This window comes from Chelonoidis abingdonii, chromosome 5 (assembly GCF_003597395.2).
Source record: "Chelonoidis abingdonii isolate Lonesome George chromosome 5, CheloAbing_2.0, whole genome shotgun sequence".
Lineage (NCBI taxonomy): Eukaryota > Metazoa > Chordata > Testudines > Testudinidae > Chelonoidis > Chelonoidis abingdonii.
The window spans coordinates 31,026,477-31,048,789 of record NC_133773.1 but is presented as its reverse complement, the minus strand read 5'-3'; the positions used below and the strand labels follow the sequence as shown (position 1 = coordinate 31,048,789).

At 43.5% G+C, this 22,313-nt stretch overlaps 1 protein-coding gene across 4 annotated transcripts in view; it reads left to right on the top strand.

The window, feature by feature from the left end:
* The window catches only part of SEC24B (SEC24 homolog B, COPII coat complex component), a 96,216-nt gene that overhangs the window by 11,371 nt on the left and 62,532 nt on the right, over positions 1–22,313 (top strand). For all 4 annotated transcript variants that reach the window (XM_075066207.1, XM_075066205.1, XM_075066208.1 and 1 more), the window contains one exon: positions 15,689–15,871. In XM_075066207.1, coding sequence (XP_074922308.1) covers positions 15,689–15,871 — 183 coding nt within the window. The remainder of the gene's footprint in view (positions 1–15,688; positions 15,872–22,313) is intronic.

The following is a 22,313-nucleotide window of genomic DNA, read 5'->3' as shown; positions in this document are numbered from 1 at the left end:
TCATATATTTAGCAAGGTAGCTCTCAATGTCAACTGTAATAAGAAAAACCCTTAATTCTGTTAGATAGCTTATCTTTTGTTTAAGGTGGTAAGTTTCTCACATTTTTAAGTTCCTGACTGTGAGCTGAGCAAGATGGGTATAGTCTTCCTTTACTGGAAGAAATGGATACTAAACAACTGAACGCACCTGAATTAGAAAACAATCTATTTCAAATTCTCATTGCACATTTGGAGATGATGTAAGAATTTTTTTAGCTGGGAAAAGGGGACTGGGGTTAGAGACTTATTAAAAGAGAGTTTGAGAGGTGGTTGTCATGTTTCTTTAGCTGAAGGTGTGTCTTGACTAGGAAAAATGGTTCGGTTTTGGTCAGGCTAAGCCCTGGTCTACACTACTGGGCTGGGTAGAATTTAGCCGTGTTAGGTCGATTTTAAAAATAAATGCATCCACATAACCAGCCCCGTTCCATCGAACTAAAGGGCTCTTAAAATTGTCTTCTGTATCCTCCCCATCAAGGGGAGGAGCACTAAAATCGACCTTGCTGGGTCAAATTTGAGGTAATGAGGACGCAAATTGATGGTATTGGCCTCCGGGAGTCATCCCAGAGTGTTCCATTGTGAGTGTGCTGGACAGCACTTTGAACTCCGATGCACTAGCCAGGTACACAGGAAAAGCCCTGGGAACTTCTTCATTTAATTTCCTCTTTGGTCAGCATGGTGAACTCAGCAGCACAGGTGACCATGCAGTCCCCTCCAAATCATAGGGGGAGCGTAGAAACATTCTACGCTCTATCATCTCTGTCCCTGAGGTTATTGCAGACTAGAAGGCAAAAAAACCGCACTCGCAATGACATGTTTTCCGAACTCATGCAGTCCTCCCGCAGTGATAGGCACAGCTTAATGCATTGAGGCATTCAGTGGCAGAGGCCAGGAAAGAATTAAGTGAGCACGAAGAGTGGAGGCAGGATGCAATGGTGAGGCTAATGGGGGAGCAAACAGACATGATGAAGCATCTCTTGGGGGAACAAACAGACTGGGGAGGGATAGCTGAGTGGTTTGAGAATTGGCTTGCTAAACCAGGGGTTGAGAGTTCAATCCTTGAGAGTGCTGTTTAGGGACCTGGGGCAAAAATCTGTTCAGGGATTGGTCCTGCTTTGAGCAGGGGGTTGGACTAGATGACCTCCTGAGGTCCCTTCCAATCCTGATATTCTATGACAAAGCATCTGTTGGAGCTGTAGGAGAGCCAACAAGAGCACAGACCCCCACTGTATAACCACCTACCCTTCTCCCCGTGTTCCATAGCCTCCTCACCCAGATGCCCAAGAACACAGTGGGGAGGCTCTGGGCACTCAGCCACTCCACTCCAGCGGATGGCCCAGGCAACAGAAAGCTGTCATTCAAACAGTTTGCTTTTTAGTGTGGCTACAATAAGCAATGTGGCCTTGTCCTTCCCTCCTCCCCCACCCCACCTGGGCTACCTGGTCCATTATCTCATACATAAAAGAAAGAATGCATAGTTTCAGAACAATAGTTACTTTATTTCAAAGGGTGGAGGGTGGTTGGCTTACAGAGAATTAAAATCAACAAAGGGGGTGAGTTTGCATCAAGGAGAAACACACAGCTGTCATGGCCAGTCATGAAACTAGTTTTCAAAGCCTCTCTGATGCGCAGTGTGCATTGCTGTGCTGTTCTATTTGCCCTGGTGCCTGGCTGCTCAAAATCGGACGCCAGGCGATTTGCCTCAACCTCCCATGCCGCCATAAACATCTCCCCCTTACTCTCACAGACATTATGGAGCACACAGCAAGCAGCAATAACAGTGGGAATGTTGGTAGTGCTGAGGTCTAACCAACAGCATCAGCAAGCTTTTAAACGTCCAAAGGCACATCCTACCACCATTCTGCACTTGCTCGGCCTATAATTGAACTGCTCCTTACTACTGTCCAGGCTTCATGAGCCATGGGAAGTGATGGAGCTGTACACCATGCCCTGGAGATTGCTAGGAGCCGGGCAGGGAAGATGTTCCCAGAACCCCTGGCCAAGCTACATGTCCGATGGGGATGGGTACCAGTCCTACTGCACCGTCTGCTGCTAAGGCAAGGAGCTGCTGCTGTGTAGCAATGCCAGGTGCTGTAGGCACTTCTGTGTTGGATGCTTGGAGGTCCTGGTAGGGCAAGGTATGTCAGCCAAGGCAAAAGAGCAAGAGCCCTGGAGCTGTTACATGTGTCAACCACAGAAGTTCTATTGGGTGTTACAGCACTGACTGGACTGGAATGTACGGCTGCAAGATTTCTTCACCAGCGACAAATTACAGGAATATGATGCACCTAAAATCTTAAAAGGCCTGCACGTTTCCTAGAGTCACTACCCTTGATAACAGAATGTCAATGATTGCATTGGCTGCTTGGATCACAGCAGCCCTCACAGTAGACTTGCCCACAATGGCAGCAGTGATGGTGAGCTGAGCGGGCTCCATGCTTGCCGTGGTATGGTGTCTGCACAGGTAACTCAGGAAAAAAGGCACGAAACAATTATCTGCTATTGCTTTCACGAAGGAAAGGGTGACTGATGACATGTACCCAAAACCACCTGCGGCAATGTTTTTGCCCCACCAGGCATTGGGAACTTAACCCAGAATTCCAATGGGCAGCGGAGACTGCGGGAACTGTGGGATAGCTACCCACAGTGCTCCACTCCGTAAGTCGATGCTAGCCATGGTAGTGAGGACGCACTCTGCTGAATTAATGCGCTTAATGAGGACATATGCAATCGACTGTATAAAATCGATGTCTAAAAATCAGCCTAATTTCGTAGTGTAGACATACCTTAGTTATGTCCTGCCTAAATTCAACCATTTGTGTGATTTGAATGCAGAATACCTTTTAGTTTAATTTTAGTATGTTGAATTTTAGTTTAGGCTCCTGCTGGATTGAAAGTGATAGTTTGTCAAAAGGTTATGAAGAAGAAGTGTGCATGTTTTTTACTTATTTTAACTATAAAAACTTGAAGATGCTTGTCCTTAGAATTCTTAGGTGAAGAACATCTTTGTATTTCCTTTTCTTCCCACTGTCTAATAAAAACTGCTTTTCTCACCTGTCAAAATTGAAGGTTCTTCTTCGAGTGCTTGCTCATATCCATTCCAGTAGGTGTACATGCCGCGCGTGCACGTTTGTCGGAGAACTTTTACCCTAGCAACTCCAGTGGGCCGGCAGGTCGCCCCCTAGAGTGGCGCCGCCACGGCGGGTGATATATACCCCTGCCGGCCTGCCCGCTCCTCAGTTCCTTCTTACCGCTGTGTCGGTCGTTGGAACTGTGGAGTGCGGCATAGCTGACCTCCACGTCCCTAGCTTCTCTTGTTCATTGTTACAGTTCTAGTGTTAGTTAGTTGTAGTTTACTTAGTATAATATAGTTGTAGTTATAGTTATAGTTCTTGTATATAGTTAGTTAGTTAGCGGGTTCGGGGCTCTAGCCCTCTCCCGCGCCCGGCGCCGGGCTGATGCCTGGTTCGCCGGGATTCAAAGCGTGCTCGGCTTGTAAAAAGCCGATGCCCCAGTGATCCCCACGACGCCTGCTTAAAGTGCCTGGGGAATCACACGTCTCGGAGAAGTGCCGCATCTGCAAAGCTTCGGCCGCGAACTAAGAAGGAGCGAGACCAGCGCCTCCGGACTCTCCTTATGGAAGCGGCACTTCACCCCGCGCCCTCGCACCGATGAGCGCGGCTCCGGCACCGGATCCCTCCGGCACCGCGAAAGCGCAGCGGCACCACCCTCTCCGGGCACCGGCTCCTGGGAAGAGGCCCTCATCCTCTACCCCGGCTAGCAGCCCCGAAGGAGCACCAGACCGCCGACGTTGTGGCCGTGCCAGGGGCTTCGTTGACTCCGGGCCCGGCGGGTCCGTCGAGTCCGATCCCTCTTAGCTCCCCGCCAAGATCTGGGGTAGAGCTTGTAGTCCCATCTACGCCCGAGACATTCTCGTCGGCAGGGACCTTATGCCTTGACGGAGCCTGGGCTGCCCAACCCCGGCACCGCGGTGCGGGTTGTACTTTCCTAAGGGCAAGCCGACCCCGATGAGAGCACCGTCCCGGATTCTCCGGTCCGAGCACCGATCTCGGTCACGGCACCGATCTCCGGTCCCGAGGAGGTCTGTTTCGAGGCGCCGCTCGCAGTCCCGGCACCGCTCTCCCCGGCGGCACTGGTCATACTCACGGCGATCGAATCATCTTCACGTCGGTCCCGGTACTCCCGCACCGCTCCAGGCTCCAGCCACCGCTACCGGCAACGGACGATTCGGAGAGCGCGATCACGCACCGCGAAGGTCCAGATCTCCGGTCGACCCTCCCGGCACGCGCTGGTGGCAGGTCCGGTCCAGATCTGGCACCGGTATAGCTCACGGCACCGCTCCCGGCACCGAGGAGGCCGTCCCATCGAGGGCGCTGGACCGCACTACTCCGTTCCGCCGCCCCGTGGCCCTCTCGGCAGGGTTCAGTCTCTTCCGACGGACAGATAGCGTCTACCTGGACGTTGACAGGTCCGCCGCCCTCTTCCTGAGGGTCACCAGGAACATGGTCCGCAGCAGTGGGCTTCTGGATGCCCTGGGCATATCAGCAAGCCCAGGGGCCTCAGCAATTTCCACCACGTCCGTCTGCTCAGAGCGTAGGCTCCAGAGGCTACGTTTTCACCCCACCGCCATCCCCTGCAAGGAGAGGTCAGTCCCTACCCGCCTGAGACTGAACCCCCGCAGGAAACCAGAGAGACAGCCCGTCCATTCACCTGAGCCGCCACCTGACCCGCTTCTGCCAGGTGTCTCTCGTCATCCTCGCCGGATGAAGCAGTGGCGGGACGACAACCACCAGTCCCCCCCCTGCTAGACCTCAGGGCACACCAGATCTCCTCAGGCACGTTGCACAAAAACATGCGCATCCAGCTGAGGAGGTCTCCGAGGTGCAGACCCGGTCGTCACACGATACTCTCGGCAGATGCGCCTACTCGTGTCGCCCTAAACCTTCATAAAGACCATACAAGCCAATGCCACACCATCTGGCAGTCACCGGCTTCCGTTCCCCCGCTGCTCGGGGGTGGAGCGCAAGTATATGGTCCTCGAAGGGATACGAGTATCTATACGTGCATCCAGCCCCTGTTCCCTCGTCGTTCAATCTGTGAACGAGAGGGAACGACATGGGCAAGAAGCTCCGGCCCCAAAGTCTAGGAGGCGCGACCTATGACCTGCTTCGGCCGTAAGGTCTACTCCGCAGGAGCGTTACAGCTGCGGGTTTCGAACCAACAAGCCTGCTCAGCCGCTACTCCTATAACACCTGGGAGGCGGCTGATAAATTTAGGGAGCTTCTCCCACAAGATGCTCGCAGGAGTTCGTTTGCGCCTACTGGATGAAGGCAGAAGGTCGCGCGCACTTCGCTGCAGGCGTCTTTGGACACAGCAGACTCAGCCGCTAGGACTCTCGCCTCCGGAGTCACTATGCGCCGCATCTCCTGGCTACAGGTCTCTGGTCTTCCTCCGGAACTCCAGAACAATACAGGACCTTCCGTTTGAGGGCCAGGGCCTATTTTCTGACAAGACAGACCTCGCCTGCAAAGTCTCAAGGACAATAGGGTCATTATGCGTGCCCTAGGGATGCACACGCCAGTGAACAGCGTCGACCGTTCAGGCCGCAGCAACAGCGCAGGCCCTTCCCGCAACCCAGGCAAAGGCAGGACTTTGCCAGGAGACGAAACAGAATGGCAGGCGCAGCATCTGGCAACCACGGGGGCCAAATCAAGGTCCCTCCAAGCCGTTCCTCCGGGCGAAGCCGTCCTTTTGAAGGTGCGCCCGGGGGCGCTCTGTACCAGTTTTTTCCGTGGATCCATCTCCTCCCTTTTCCAACCGTCTCTCGTTCTTCCTCCCGGCGTGGCGCCAGCTTACTACAGATCGTGGGTCCTCCGCACGCTGCGGCTTGGGTACCACCTGCAGTTTGCTTCGTCCGCCTTCCGCCCCCCTTCCTCGTCCCTCTTCAGGGACCCTCTCACGAGCAAATCCTCCTCCAAGAGTTGCAACGCTCCTCGACAAGGGGCCGTAGAGGAGGTGCCGGAGGACGAGACGGGCAGGGGTTCTACTCCCGTTACTTTCTGATCCCAAAGCCAAGGAGGTCTCCGACCCATCCTCGACCTCCGCGAACTCAACAGATACCTTACTCAAGTTGAAGTTCCGCATGGTTTCCTTGGGACCATTATCCTCCCTGGATCCCGGAGACTGGTACGCCCTCGACATGCAGGACGCCTATTTTCATATATCCATCTTTCCGCCCCATCGTCAGGTTCCTTCGCTTCATTGTCGGCGGCCGGCACTATCAATTCACGGTCCTTCCGTTCGGACTCTTCACAGCCCCGAGAGTGTTCACCAAATGCATGGCCGTAGTCGTCGCCTTTCTTCGTCGCAGTCGGGTACACGTGTTCCCCTACCTCGACGACTGGCTTATCCGGGACCTTCACAGGATCGAGTCCTCAGGAGCACGTCCAAGTGGTCAGCCGCCTTTTCTCCAGTCTCGGGCTGTTGCTCAATGCGGAGAAGTCCACTCTATCCCTACTCAGAGGATAGAGTTTATCGAGCCGTTCTAGACTCACTATAGCCAGGGCGGTCCTTCCTTCGGCACGGTTCCAGACGCTGTCAGCCATCATCCGCAGGCTACAGTCAGCACCTCTGACCTCCCTGCGCACTTGCCTGACACGTTGTTGGGGCACATGCAGCCTGCACTTTCGTCACAGCGCACGCCCGACTCCGCCTCCGGCCCCTGCAAATCCTGGCTCATCCCTCAGCTCCGTTCACCAGGCGCCCGTTGGACACGGTGGTCACGATTCCCAATCGTCTCCTCTCTCTCAATGGTGGCTAGATCAGTCCGTCGTATGTGCGGGCTTCCCGTTTCATCAGCCCCAGCCTCGCTGTCCCTGACGACGGACGCATCAGATTTGGGATGGGGGGGCTCACCTAGGGACCCTGCAGGACCAAGGTCGCTGGTCTCCTCCCGAGCTCGCCCTCCATATCAACATCCGGGAGTTGAGAGCGGTCCGCCTGGCTTGTCTCGCGTTCCATCGTCAGATCCAGGGCCGCTGTGTTTCAGTCTTTATCGACAACACGACGGCGTTATACTACGTGAACAAGCAAGGCGGAACGAAATCTCCTCTTCTTTGTCTCAGGAAGCAATGATACTGTGGGACTTTTGCATAGCCCACTCGGTTCACCTATCGCTTCCTACTTGCCCCGGGGCTCGAAATACCCTGGCGGACCGTCTCAGCCGGTCCTTCAGCTCCACGAATGGTCCTTCGCCCGGACGTCGCCCTTGCGCCTCTTCCGACGGTGGGGGCATCCCCACGTGGACCTCTTTGCAACACGCAGGACAGGAAGTGCCCGATGTTCTGCTCTTTCCAGGGCCGCGAGCCGGGCTCAATGGCAGACGCCTTTTCTAATTCCCTGGCAACGCATCTCTTCTATGCGTTCCCCCGTTCCCGTTAGTCCACAGGTCCTTCTGAAGGCACGCAGGGACAGGGCCCGCTTTGATTCTGATCGCTCCGGCATGGGCCCGTCAGCATTGGTACTCTCTGTTGCTGGACCTGTCGGTAGTCGACCCGGTTCCCCTGCCCTTCACCTGGGACCTGATCACGCAGGACCACGGCCGCCTTTGTCACCCGGACCTCCAGTCGCTGCACCTCTCAGCGTGGCTCCTGAGTGGCTAACTCGGTCCGAGTTACATTGCTCTTCCCCAGTGAGGCAGGTACTTCTGGGAAGTAGAAAACCATCTACAAGGGCGACATACGTAGCCAAATGGAAACGGTTTTACGTGCTGGTGCGCGGAGAAGCGCTTCCATCCCACCGATGTTTCCATCCCAGTGGATTTTTTAGATTACCTTTGGTCGCTCAAAGGAACAAGGCTGGCACTGTCCTCTCTCCGTGTTCACTTAGCGGCCATCTCCACCTTCCACCCAGGGAGTGACGGCCGCTCGGTCTTTCTCGCACCCAATTGCGGATTCCTCAAGGGTGCTGGAGTGCCTTTACCCCCAGTGTCCGCACCCAGCCCCCTCCTGGGATCTCAATCCTGGTGCACTGTCCCATCTCCATGTGTCCCCCGTTTGAGCGCTGGCTAGGTCTTCCCCCTTTAATTGTCTGGAAGACGGCTATTCTGGTGTCGATCACTTCCGCTCGGCGTGTATCCAGAGTGCGCGCCCTCGTCGTAGATCCCCCGTAATGGTGTTCCATCGGACAAGGTAGCAACTGAGGCCGTCCACCCCGCATTTCTTCCCAAGGTCGTCTCGGGCCGTTTCATGTCACCGGAATATTCCTACCTGTCTTCTTCCCAAATACCGCACTTTGTCTCGCAAGGAGCAACAGTTACCACTCCTTAGACGTGCGCAGAGCGCTCGCTTTATATGAGCGAACCAAACCATTTACGATAAGTCCACCCAGCTCTTCTTGTCGCCGTCGTCTGAGGAGTTAGAGGGTTTACCAGTCTCCTCTACAGATGATTTCCTATGCGGTGACTTCCTGTATACGGACCTGTTACAACCTGCCATCTCCATCTGGGCAAGAGTACGGCGTCATCTTCTACCACGAGCCCAGGCTTCATTCGACAGTGTTCCTCGCCGAAGTACCCTATCCAGGAGATCTGCAGGCAGGCCTGGTCCTCCGGTGCCATCCTGTTGCTACCCATTACTGCCCTTGTCCAGCAGTTCCGAGGGATGGATGCGGGCCTTCGGCTCTGCTGTGTTACGCGCTCTTGTGACCTCTCACTCAGACGCCCACCGCCTGGGTAAGGCTTGGGAATCACCTACTGGAATGGGATCATGAGCAAAGCACCGAAGAAGAAACACGGTTACTCACCTTTGTAACTGTTGTTCTTCGAGATGTGTTGCTCATATCCATTCCACACCCGCCCTCCTTCCCCACTGTCGGAGTAGCGCGTACACCTACTGGAATGGATATGAGCAACACATCTCGAAGAACAACAGTTACAAAGGTGAGTAACCGTGTTTTTTCGGTTGTGAGCCCCCTCACAATCCTTGTTCACGTTATCTCCTTCAATAAGCTATATTTTCAGCCTAGAACTGTGCTGGGTTGCATGCCAAGAAGTCTCTACTGCTGCTCTGAGATGCTTATCTGCTGCTGCTTCCATTCCTACTTTATAGGGGATTTGCAATTGCAAAGAGAGGTTAGGAAGCTGGCTTCTTCCTTTCGTTGCTTGCAGATCCTCCTCCTATAATGCTACGCTCCCTAAAGATTCCTGACACATGCTCTCCCTCTTTTTCTTGCACTTCCCCTTCTCTCCTCCTTCCCTCAATAAATAACTTTAAAATATTGAAAACTAAATCACACTGAAATAGCTAGTGTCAGGCATTAAGTAACTTATCTGAAATGGGGTGATGACATAAATGATTTCATTTTCCCAAATCTGCTTGACTTCTCTTCTTGCCCTAGTTCTTTTGTTTTTCTTAAAAAGTTTAAATGCAGAAACCAGTTAATGCCTTGTTAAGTTTGAAAATTTAAATGGATTAGTCAGGATATTGAAAATTTGAAGTTTCCACAATAATAATAAACTTGACCACGTTACACACATCCCAGGGAAAAATTGACAAAATATTATCAATCCAAGCAACAATCCAAAATACTACTATACATATCTGTAGTATTAATGTGAACCTTTTTGCGTGTGTTCAAATTCTCAGCGTTAATGTTGCATTTACAAAGATTTTCATTTAAACGAAAAATGTTGATTGTCAGACATGTTAAAATCCATTATTTATTTGCTCTGAACAGTGTTGTCTCCAAGGAACATGGTTTTTAAGACAGGGCAATGGAGCTGGCAAAAATTAGAATTTGAAAGTTTCATGGAGTGGTGTTTTTGCGGTCTTCGGTTTGTTCCTTAATGAAGAGGTCAGATAAGAAATTATTTCTTAATTGAAAGTATGAGTTCTAAAGTAGTGTTTACATACAATTGTTCATTCAGTAAATTTCTGTCTGGTTTTAACTGATTTCTGAAAAACATCTATATAAAATTTCCACTAAAGCATCCAACGAAGTGGGTATTCACCCACGAAAGCTCATGCTCCAAAACTTCTGTTAGTCTATAAGGTGCCACAGGATGCTTTGCTGCTTTTACAGATCCAGACTAACACGGCTACCCCTCTGATATCTGTATAGATTTCACTTTAACCTTCAGATTTCAACTAACTTAACATTTACTTAGATTGTAAGCTCTTTGGTGGTAGGGACAGTCTATTTGTTCTGTGCTTGCTTGTACAATACCTATCACAAAGGGGCATTTATCCAGATGTGGGGCTCCTAGATCAGGGGTTCTCAGACTGGGGGTCAGGACCCCTCGGGGTTGCGAGGTTATTACGTGGGGGGTCACATGCTGTCAGCCTCCACCCCAAAGCCTGCTTTGCCTCTAGCATTTATAATGGTGTTAAATTAAAAACCCTTTTGTATATTAGGGGGGTCACACTCGGAGGCTTCCTACATGAAAAGAGTCACCAGTACAAAAGTTTGAGAACTACTGTCCTAGATGCTTCCATAACACAAATAAATAATAAATGCTGGGCTTTTAAAATCAAAGGTGGGGGATGGAATTGCCTACTATGGTGTAATGTAACTTCAGAATAAATATATACCTATTTGCAGTTACATAGCTAATAATAAGCACTAATACAATATTCCTTTTCTGCTGTACTAGAGCAATATAACACCTAGCTCACTGAATGTGAGGTAGATAATTATGCCACTGGCTGATCTAAAGATTAATTTTTCTAAGTCAGTGAGCTGTACCCATTTTAAGTTTATTTTGTTCTGTTTGAGATTATCGTGTTACATACAACAGGCTGAATATTCTTAACGTTAACTAGGCAAAAGCCAATTCTATAATAAATTTACACCATTTGTGAACCTGGGATAAACAAAGCATAATAAATGTCCATGTGGTGGTAAATTCCAGACTTTTGCTGAGATTCACAATTTTCCAGCTAAAATTGCTCAGCAGATTTTTATCCATGACTAACATGGCGTTATATTGAAAGTGTAACCTGAACTGCTGCAACAATCAGGTCAGGATGCCAAATGTTTCTTTGTTCCTGGTGTAATTAATTCACTGAAGGAGGGAGTGATATAGTTTTAGTTACTTTTCCAGGTTGTTGATGCAGGCTTAAAGCATTTTCAGACTGAGTAAAATTTGTTTGTTATTGCTATAAAACTTCCAGTCTTCAATCCTGCACTACATATATTTAGAAAAAATATAGTTACAAGCATAAATATTTTTCTTGATTTACTTTCCTTTCATCTTCATTACCTCTGTTTCTTATTTCTTAGGGAATAACTTGTCCAGCTTAGCACAAGAAGTATTATACAGTTTACAATGTGTCTTGTGCTTAGGGAAGGTTGACTTAAAATTTGCAGCAACTCCTTAAAATCTTCTTGTAGCTGATCACTTTAAATGGGTCCTACTCCGTTTTTACCTGCTTGATTGGCTATACAAACTGTTTTGGTATCAAATATTAAAGATGCTACACAGACCTCCTCATTTTGCATAGGTTTAAAGGAAATAGTTTTCCTTCGAAGTAATTTTTTGCACGTTAGGAGCTGGCCACTATAGACATACATTTCCTATGCAGAAAAGTTCATCCATGTAGGGATTTCTTTCACACCAAAACAGATGGAAAGATAAAGCCAAAAATCCAGTAAGCCAGGCACAACTTAAAACCAAATTGATATTTTCCAGGTATCTCTGAAAAGTATCAAAAACAAAGTAATTCAAAAGGAAACAGAATTTCAAGAAATTACAGGTGTCTCAGAGGCAGATATTTTCCAAAATGTGTACCCTTACCGCGTTGCTTTCATGGATATAGTACACAGAAATGATCAACAAAATAACCTCAAACCCTTTCAAGGACATCTAGAACACATTTTCTGGGATTGTTCATAGAATGAAATGTTTTGACTCATATATGTAAATAAATTTACAGAAAATATTGGACATAGACTTTGATGAGATATTCAAAGCCTTTAAGGTTAAATCTACAGTTTAAAGTATGTCTAAACAAGATGTGGCAAAGATCACAGCTCAGGAGATTGTCCTAAAGCGATTTTGAGGAGCAAAGTGAACTTCTTGTAACATGCAGGAAACAGACAGCAACCTATAATTAAAATTACTTTTTTATTTAAAATATGTCACCATTGTGTAATAAACAAAACCCACATGAATGCCCAACTAAAGCCAGATCTACGCTACAGACTTTTTGCTGGCAGAGCTCTTTCAGTGAGGGGTGTGATTTGTGACCAAGGAACATGTGCCAGCAAAAGACCCTAGTGTAGATGCAGTTATACTGCCTGATATAGTTTACTTTTGCCAGCATAGCTTATTCCAGCCCCTCGCTTGAGCAAAATAAAGTTTTGCCAGTATAAACTGTCCAAATTAGGAGTCCTTTGCCAGTATAATATAAATACTAGTTTGGACCTGGGCTAAAGCAGCACCCTGCCGTGTACCTGTGCCCTGTGTACCTATAGTGCCTGTATAGAAATCCTTTAGGCGATCCACTTGTTCATCTACATCTGTGCTTATTGTTACTTAATCACATAAGTGTACACATGTATGTATAACAGCACCTCACAGAGAAATTGTATTTTTACCCATATAACATTACATATAAAATGCTTGACAGTTAATCAAAATTAAGAAATGCAAAAGTTAAAATGCCAACAGCAGTGTTAAACTGGCCCATTGTCTACCCAGTATTTTCTATTCCTGTTTTTAAATAGTTAATTACTTATCGTAGCTTTATGTTATAGTATACCACAAAATATACAGGATGTAGAGTGTGACTTAGATTATGTTGCTGTAGCTGCACATGGCCCTGGCTATAATGTTAAGTCTTCTAACTGCAGAATGTTACCACAAATACTGGAAAGACTGGCCACCAAAATACAGAAAGAGTACTTTTAAAGGGTATCTTCATAACTGTGAATGGTGCCACTGTACTGACTAATGATTTGCAATAGAAAGTCTATCTTGACGTTTAAAAACAGAGAGGAATGCTCAGCGTTTGAATCCATGATAAGCCAAGAAGCTGCCATGGTTGCAAGGCAACTGGTTGAACTATAGTTAGTTAACAAACTACATTAAATTTAAACATTGACTTCCCTTTGTCATGCAATTGCACATTGACTGCTCTGTGCCGAAAATGGTAACTTCGTATTATTTTAATTTATATTTAAGGTTCTTACTCATTTTTAGTGATTAATTCTTCACTGTAATGTCATAAAATATATTTTATATTATATTGCAGTTTTCCTCTAATTCTGGTTAACTTTAAAAGGTTTTCTGCGCTTTTTCACATTTACTGTGAGCTACAAAACGTTGTTTCATGGGTACATTTTTATGACATCTGCTAGCTGGAATATGGTAGTGGCTAATCAAGCTTGTCTAGGATAAGCCAATAGAAAATATGTACTTAAACAGATGTTCAGTCAAGCTTTATCTTAAACTTGATTGCTGTATTATAGGTTAGTCACTACTTGAGTATTTACTTCATCTCCTTGTCAGCTGAGAAAAAAACTGTTAGCAAAATTAAAACTGCTGGAGATTGTGGTTCAGGAGTGAATGGCATACTTAAAGCAGTAACAAAGGTTATAGTTAAAGTTGTGAACTTGTTCTTATTGTAATACCCTGTTTTCAGTTGCTCAGGACTCTCCAAAACTTTTCTCTATGAATATGTAATTTTTCCAGGCCTTATTTCTGCATTTTTTTAAATCATGAGAGAAACTATTCTGATGTTTTGAGGGAGTATAGATAAAAGCCCCAAACTTTTCCCTATAAATTTGTGAAACCTTTTTGGATAGCTTTCTGCTGCAACAATTTTGTAATAAAATTAACAGTTAGCAAGGAAATAAATCATTAAAAATCTTTGAATGTTCCAATGAAAATTGGTTAGATTTTTTTTTAACTGAGTTATGAACAATTGATCATAGCACTTTGTGCATATAGGTACTCTGGGGCTACTGCTTTTAGTGCTTTTACCAGTATTCTAAGTAATAGAAAAATTATCATTGCTCATCTTTTATATAAACTATCTCAATTCACTCTGTCTGGCATAATTAATAAGTAGTGCCCATTAGTAGAAACTGTTAACATTTGTGTATACACTATAGAAAAAGGTATATTGTTTCATTAATGTTTTTTATTTATTTTAGATTTCAGCAATAAACCATTCAGAAAGTGTTAAGCAGCCTAGTAATTAAACAAACTTAAAATACAATGACCACTTAGTATCATTATTCATGTACAGTTAACACTTTAACTTAGCCAGCAAGTAAATAAAATGAACAGAGTTGTTGCTTTAAATGCCCTCTTTCCCCTCAAGCGTTCCCTAAAACCCACTCAAAAAATATTGTACTATTTGAGAAAAAGTATAGTATCACATGATGGTCCAATTATGTGATCCTAATATATACACAGGTGGTAGAGTTAAGGTTGCACATACAAACTTGGGCTTTCCTGATTTGAGTTGTAACTGCAACTGTAACAATATTTATTATTTAAAAATATAATGCATATTTATCTATTTTTTTACTTATAACAGTTGTCTCACTTGTAATGCTGGTAGTCAGGTGAATTTCTTTTGGCTTTATTTTTGCCATTTTAATAGTCTGATCTGGTAAAATAATCATCAAAGACTTGATCCTGGCTTCTGGTTTATTGATTTGCATTGGCAGATGTTACCTTGTAAAAGCAGGTACTCTGCACCTGTACATCAACCAATTTTCTAATAGCTCTCAGGAATATGTATTCATAAGGAGAGAAATGAGCTTGAAGTGTTAGAACAAAGGTTGCTAAAAGTACAATTTATTCAGACTACACTGATTTTTGGTGGAAACAAAAAATTTTCATAACTATATTTGACCTACTGCCTTTTACAATATCTGTGCCCCTTTAAAACTCACTTCACTGAAGTGAGGATAGTTTTGATGTGGTAAATATTCCTAATGAGTTATATCCTGCCTCCTGGCAATTGTTTGAGTTTTAATGGAAAGATCCTATCATGTTCAGATGTTCAAAACAATATTGCAAAGTCCCTGTGAAAATATTTTAATATTCCATGTGATACTAATTGCAGATTAGAGCAGAATCCCAGGTATCTGGGCCCCATAGTTGGAAAGGACCAATGTTGTAAGGAAGCAGAGCAGTGGAACACTGCACAACTGATTGCTGCAATTTGACTGTGCTACCTTACTTGAAGGAAGATTAGTGACTGGGCAGTACAACAGTCTGTCAGGCTGAGAGAGTGATTTTTGAGGCAAAATTAGAGGGCATAGGTTTGGGGATGGATCAAAAATTTGCTGTATCCAGGGTCTACTTAGCTTTAAACCATCTATCTGATGCTTTGTGTGTGAAATTACAGTTTCTTCTTTAGTTGTTGGTACAATTAATATTCAAAACAGTAGTCTCTTCATCTCAGTGGGGTGTTTACTTAACAGAATTGGTGTTCAACTGAAAAAACACAGTTTTCTCTTTCTCAGCAATCTAGCTGTTTGAAGCTCTTGTTCTTTGAAATACTTTATCTTAGGAACTCTGAAACCAGCATTAAGTTAATTGTTGTCTGGTATTTGTGCAATTGTCTTTGCTAACGAGTAAAATGTTATCTTCCTTTTTCACTCTGTTTTTCAGTTGGTATCTTAGATTCATTGCATCCTGTAAGCCAGAATGTTCAGTTTACCAACCCTGGTGTAGAAACATCTGTAGTTTCTTCTGCTGTGACCTCTTCAATAAGAACACCTGTTGGAGATCACTTAACTGAACCTGCTTCTGTGCCTTCCAGTACACAGCCATCGGAATCGCTGCTTCAAGAAGGTATTAAAAGCAAGAGGAGAGTTGGCTTATTTTAGAATATATAATAGTGTCTTAACTTTTAATATTTATCAAGGTTTTAATATTTTTAGTTTTATTTTCCATTTTTTTTCCTATTGACAAAACATATCTGACAGTGAGCATGTAGGGCAAGTCTCTGTTTTGTCTTTTGATATATTTTTTTTTTTTTTAAAAAAGCACAAATTTGGATTTTTTTTTAATAGACATATTTGCAACTTGTCCTACATACATTTATGTATAGCAGGAATTATAGTAGGGTTTTTGCTTTCTGTTGAAACCCCTCAGTGGCTGACTAGCGCCAGGGCACCCCTTGCTGCATTCTTTCAAAATGCTGTGCACCATTATCTTGTGTCTGCATTTATTCTGTCTATTCTCCTCTTTTTTGTTTCCATTCTCTTCTCACACTGCTTTTTTGACCTTTTTGCTGTTTTCATTTTTACTCCCCTCCCTTAGTCATTCCTGGCTATTCCAGTTCCCTAATTTGCCAAAAGGCCATGTGCTGTTTGGATAGTGTGTATCCGTTGGTGACTCTGTGGGATCTGGTCACATGCTGTTGCTGCTGATCTATATTTGAAAAGCAGACATAAAAAAAACTTGGGCTAGGGAGCTGTTTCCTGAGCCTGTAGCCCTATATAAATTGCTCTTGTGGCAAGCTGCAATAGAGACTGTTGTAAGAGCAGGGAGGTAAGCTGTCAAAGAAGCTTCTTGGTGCTTTATTCAGGGCGGCACCTTTGTAGTGGGGAACTGGAATGAATCTAGGCTCTTGCACTTTCATCATCCTCACTGATTCTCAGTGGTCCCTTCTGGCTTGCCTTCCAAGTTGTAAAACACTACATTATGTATAAATGGAGATTCCAATTTCCATATTCTTTTTTTTACACGTTTGCAATGTCTTCTCTTGGCTACTTTAGTGCTCTGTAACTTCCTACAAAATAACATTTTAATATATTTGTTTAAATAGTGAATACATAAATTTGAGCAAATACCAGTTTCAGTTACAATAAAATATGTGCAGGTGTAAAAAAAATTCTCAAAAGCTTTTAAATTGTAAATACTTGGCTCTGATAGTGTTTTCATACATAGGTCTCAAAGCCCTTTTGTAATCTGTGTTATAATCCCCATGTTTATCAATGAATAAAAAACCTAGGAAAATCCATTGAAGTAATCTATTTGTCTATCAGCTGGACTTTTATCCCCCAAACATGCAGAGATTAAAACTATTCATTGTTTGAAAAGTACTATCCCCACACTAAATCTTTTTTAAATCATTACAGAAAGTGATATTTGTGGAAATTGATTCACAGCTGCTGTTTGGTTCTTAAACAATTTTACAGCCATGTTAAGTAGCTGAACAGAATTTAAACCCTACTGCTGAACAAAATTTAATTGCAGTATGGACATGCTAAATGGAGTTTGCTACAGCACAATGTTCCTTAATCCTCCTAGGCAGTTTCACAATAATAGCTGTCACATACAAGGCGTGTGCAGAGTCTTTGTGTCCAAACCAGGGAGAAAATATGATATTGCCTATTTAAATGTATATATTTATCTTAATGTGCAGTATTCCATATATACATACTAGCAATGATTTGTATGGACAGTGCAGACATTTGATACATTCTATTACAGATCATTGCAGGTATTGCTGAATACACAGCTAAATGTAAACATCTTCATAAATTCAGTCTCTTTGAGTGTATATAGCACAGCTGGATAATCATACTTTCAAGACAGAGATGTCCAAATGGTATGATACCAAGGCCCTTTTTAATTTGTTAGGAGCCTGAGGATTCTGCTGATTGCACATATTTGTTTTAATTTTATCAATAATAAATGCACATAGTCACATTTCTTGTACTTGCATCTTCCTTGATATAGGAATAAAAGTTGTTGGCGTTCACCAGCAATAGAAACCTGTAGTTGATCAGTGTTATCCTCTTCATTTACAGGTTCATTCCAGGTCTCTGAAATGCTGCAGTTAATTGAAATATTTGTAGTAGTGATTATTTGAATGTGGGATCACACCATACTTTTTTCTCCCTCTAGTTTGAGAGGGGATTCTGCCTATAGTGCAGATGAGTATAAAGTGTCACAGATTGTTTTTTAGATTTAATAAAGTGTGCTCTTCCTCATGACATGTGCCCACTCGGGGTTACTACTTTACCTTGTCCCATGGTTCTGTACATTGAAGTACATCTTATCTCATTCATGTAAGACTGTGTGGATGTTCCTAAGTCTTGCTTAAGTGCTTTGTGAAATTTGACTTATGCTTAAATGCTTTGCAGAAGCAAGTATTTAAATGTCTTCAGTGGGTTAAACATGAACGTCAGTATTTTGCTGAATCAGGGCTGCAACTGTGAAAGTACCTGAATTTTATACTGTTGTATATTTGGAAGCTGGGTTAATGTTGATCCAATATGAACAGGGCTTAAAATAGCAGTGTTGTAAAGATGGTCAGAGAAACTTCTATAAACTCAATTTTTATTTTAAAAGTAGAGTCTACAGAATCTCAGTGTAGCTTTTTGGAAGTTAATTGAAGTTTTAATGCTCTAAATGCATATTTGTCTTGACACAGGCTGTAACGCTTAGATTAGGTGAGCTGCTTTTTGTCCTTGCATATAGTAGGTAAATTAAAATAATTTATGGCCTGTGTAAATTCTCGAATAACAGAAGCTGATGAGTGAATTAAAAAAACAGTTTAAAAGTAGCTAAATCTAAGAATGTTGAATGGCAGGGTCCATTTTGCACATGTAAGATTAATCTTAGTCATTCAGTCAGTACCTAGGTACTGTGGTGATGGTTGTATTGGAAATCTCGGTAGTGAAAAGGAAGACTTGTTAAAAAACTACTTTATAATCTAATTTCTTTTCACTTAATTCTTGTTTTATTTTTGAAACTGCTACTACTATGAAGCCCAAACCCAGTAATTGTATAATTTACATTTTGGAAATCTTTCATATTGTACTAGAATAGTCTTGTTTTCGTCTCAAAAACAAACCCCTGTAATATTGTATAACTGGGTATTTTTTTTGTAAATGAAATATTTTCACATTTCATCCTTGCTCTTTCTCTCAACTTGAGCCTCATTTGTCTGTAAATGTATTGTATGGAACAGTGATGCTTAGACTGTAGTTTTCGAGCCACAGGTGGCTCTGTAAAGCGTCTTCTGTTGCACTTTGCAGCACGTGATATTAAAACTGTGTAATTTTAATTAATAACCAGTTAGGATGCTTTTACCATGTTATTAACCAATTAAGTTATCAAGTTGCTCAAGTTATTAACTTATTTGCTGTGACAATAATACAGTAACTAAGTTTCCCATCACACAGTTTAAATATGAATAGTACTGTAGTAAATGAAACAATAAATTTACACTACTGTGACTCTCTTTGGTAATGTTGATCACTAATTTGGCTCTTGAACTACTCAGGTCTGAGTATCACTGGTATGGAACAAAGATTTGAGTGTTTCAAGAAAATCTATTCGTGAATTGAAGTACCACGAATACAAGCAAACTCAACTATTTGAGTGGGTTAGCTATAATTAAAAAATTTTAAGGAGAAGCTTTATTTTGGAATTTCTTTTGCTGAAAAATGCCAAATAAAATATCATCACAGAATTACCTTCCTTCTCCTGTTTTTGTTTTTGTTTTTGTTTTTTTGGTCTCACTTTCCCATCCTTGTATTTTGTTTTTTCTTACCCCAACCTTTCCATTTCTTCCTCTTTCATTCCCTTTCCATTTTGGTGTGTGATATATCCTGGAATCCCTCCTTTTTTAATAATACTTAGTTGAGGAAGTGTGGCTCTCTTCAGTCAGCTTTCATAAAATCACAGAAATTTAGGGCTGAAAGGGATCTCAAAGTCATGAAGTCCAGCCCCTTACACTGAGTAAGGATCAAGTAAATCTAGACCCTCCCTGACAGGTTGTTTTTAAAAATTTCTGTTGACAGGGATTCCACAACCTCTCTTCCAGAGCTTGACTACTTTATACTGTAGTTAGAAAGTTTTTCCTTCCTGCAGATTAAGCCCATGACTTCTTGTCCTACCTTCAATGGATATGGAGAACAATTGATCACCATCCTGTTCCTTTACATATTTGAAGACTGTTATCAAGTCTGCCCTCAGTTTTCTCTTAAGACTAAATTTGCACAGTTGTTTTAATCTTTCCTCCTTGGTCAAGTTTTCTAAAGCTTGTAGCATTTTTGTTGCTCTCCTTTGGACTCTCTCTAGTTTGTGTACATTTTTCCTAAAGTGTGGTGCCCAGATTCAGACCCAATACTGGTGAGGCCTCAGTTGGACAACCACCTCTCATGTCTTACATGCAACAGTCCTGTTAATACATCCCAGAAAATTAGCCTTTTTTTTTTTTTTTTTTTTTTACAACTGCATCACATTGTTGACTGTCATTCAATTTGTGATCCATTCTAACCCCAAGATTCTTTTCAGCAATACTACCACTTAGCCAATTATTCCCCATTTTGTAATTGTGCATTTGATTTTTGTTTCTAAGTGAAGTGCTTTGCACTCATCTTCAATGAATTTCATCTTGTTGATTTCAGACCAATTCTCCAGTTTGTCAAGGTACTTTTGAATTCTAATCCTGTTCTCCAAAATGTCCTTATAGTCTGTTATCTGCAGATTTTGTAAGCATATTCTCTACTCCATCTTCCAAGTCATTTAGGAAAATATTGAATACTACTGGATCCGGGACTGATCTCTTTGGAGCTCCTTTTGATACACCATCCCAGTTGGACAGCAAACCACTGATAACTGCTCTTTTAACCAGTTGTTCACCTACCTGACAGTAAATTCATCTAGACTGCATTTCCTTAGTTTGCTTATGAGAATTCCGTGTGGGACTATAGAATAAAATCAAGATCTTTCATGTCTTCTGCTCTCCCCCTATTCACTTGGCCAGTAACCCTCTGAAAGAAGGAAATTTAGTTTTAGTGTTCTTGGCGGATCCATCCTGGCTATTCCTTTAGTTCCTATTATCCTCTAGGTCAGTGGTTTTCATCCTTTTTTCATTTGCAAATCCCTCAAAAATTTTGAATCGAGGTGTGGACCTCCAGGGGTTCATGGGCCACAGGTTGAAAACCACTGCTCTAGTTGCTTACAAATTGATTGTTTAATAATTTGTTTCAGTATCTTTCCAGGTATTGAAGTTAGGCTGACTGGTCTATAATTTCCCGAGTCCTCTTTGTTCCCCTTTTTGAAGACAGATGCTATATTTGTCCTTCTCCAGTCTCTGGGACCTCACTCAATGTCCATGAGTTCTTGAAGATAATTGGTAATGGTTCCAAGATTGCTTCAGATTAGATATTGGATTTGGATTATTAAAGAGTGATTCTGAGCATATATTTCCTCACGGTTTATATGTCCTGCCCCTGCAGACCTCCCAGCTCCTACTGGGACATGTAGTTTGGTTTTGAGGCCCTCCTAAACCCTGACTCACTGCTAGTGGAACACCGACCAACCATACTCTAGCTGCTTTGGTTTCTCTCTCATTTTGTGTTCCACCCTTCTCCTCTTCATGTCTGACCCCACTCTGGTGGGTTTTATCTTCTGTCTTCCTCACCTCTTGTGTCTTACTAACCTTAATCTGGTTCTCTTCTCCTCTTAATCATGCCTATGCTGCTCATGTTCTTGCTCAGCACGCCTGAACCATTGTAAAAAGAGACTGACATATTCTTAGTCAGTTTCATTCTGTGGCTCCTGCTGAGCCATGGGTAATTTTTGAGAAGCACAAATACAATCTGGTACCTGGAAGAGGATTTTTCTTTTCTCTTCTCTTTACCAAGTGCACCCCATAGCATCAAAGGATAAGAATATCTGAACAAGTTTTTTCCACATTCTAGCAGCAGAGAGAAACCGAAGAGTTCATCAGTTTCATTTCTGTTGGTTCTGCCTGTGTCACACTAGCCAGTTATTACATGCAGGAGCTTCAGCAGAGTTTGATTGTCCCTGTGGGAATGTTAATGCATAGTGTATTTGAAAAACTGGGATACCCTCAGCCTTGCTCTGTTTCTAACCCCCTCTCATATGTTATGGCATCTGACAACTCAAGTTCTCAAGAATGTGCTCACTACAGCTATATTACTGCTCTACAGCCAAAATGCTTCTGAAATAAATGTAGTCAAACTTTACTAATTCTGGGTCACTGAGAACGAAAATGATGCTTAAAATTGTTGATTGGCTCTAGTTTTCAAGATATGCTATTGGGTCAGTATATACGACCCTTGGGAATGGCGGAGGATAAGTGACTTATAAAGGGAAGGGATCTCAATTTAAACCAGAAATGACTAAAACACATCTTTGACTGGATCTATGAATAAATCTATGATTGGGTTTGGACAGTACTTGCTTTTTAGGCAAAACAATGAATGATGCAATCTGAAGCTGGTATTGCATCATACATGATATG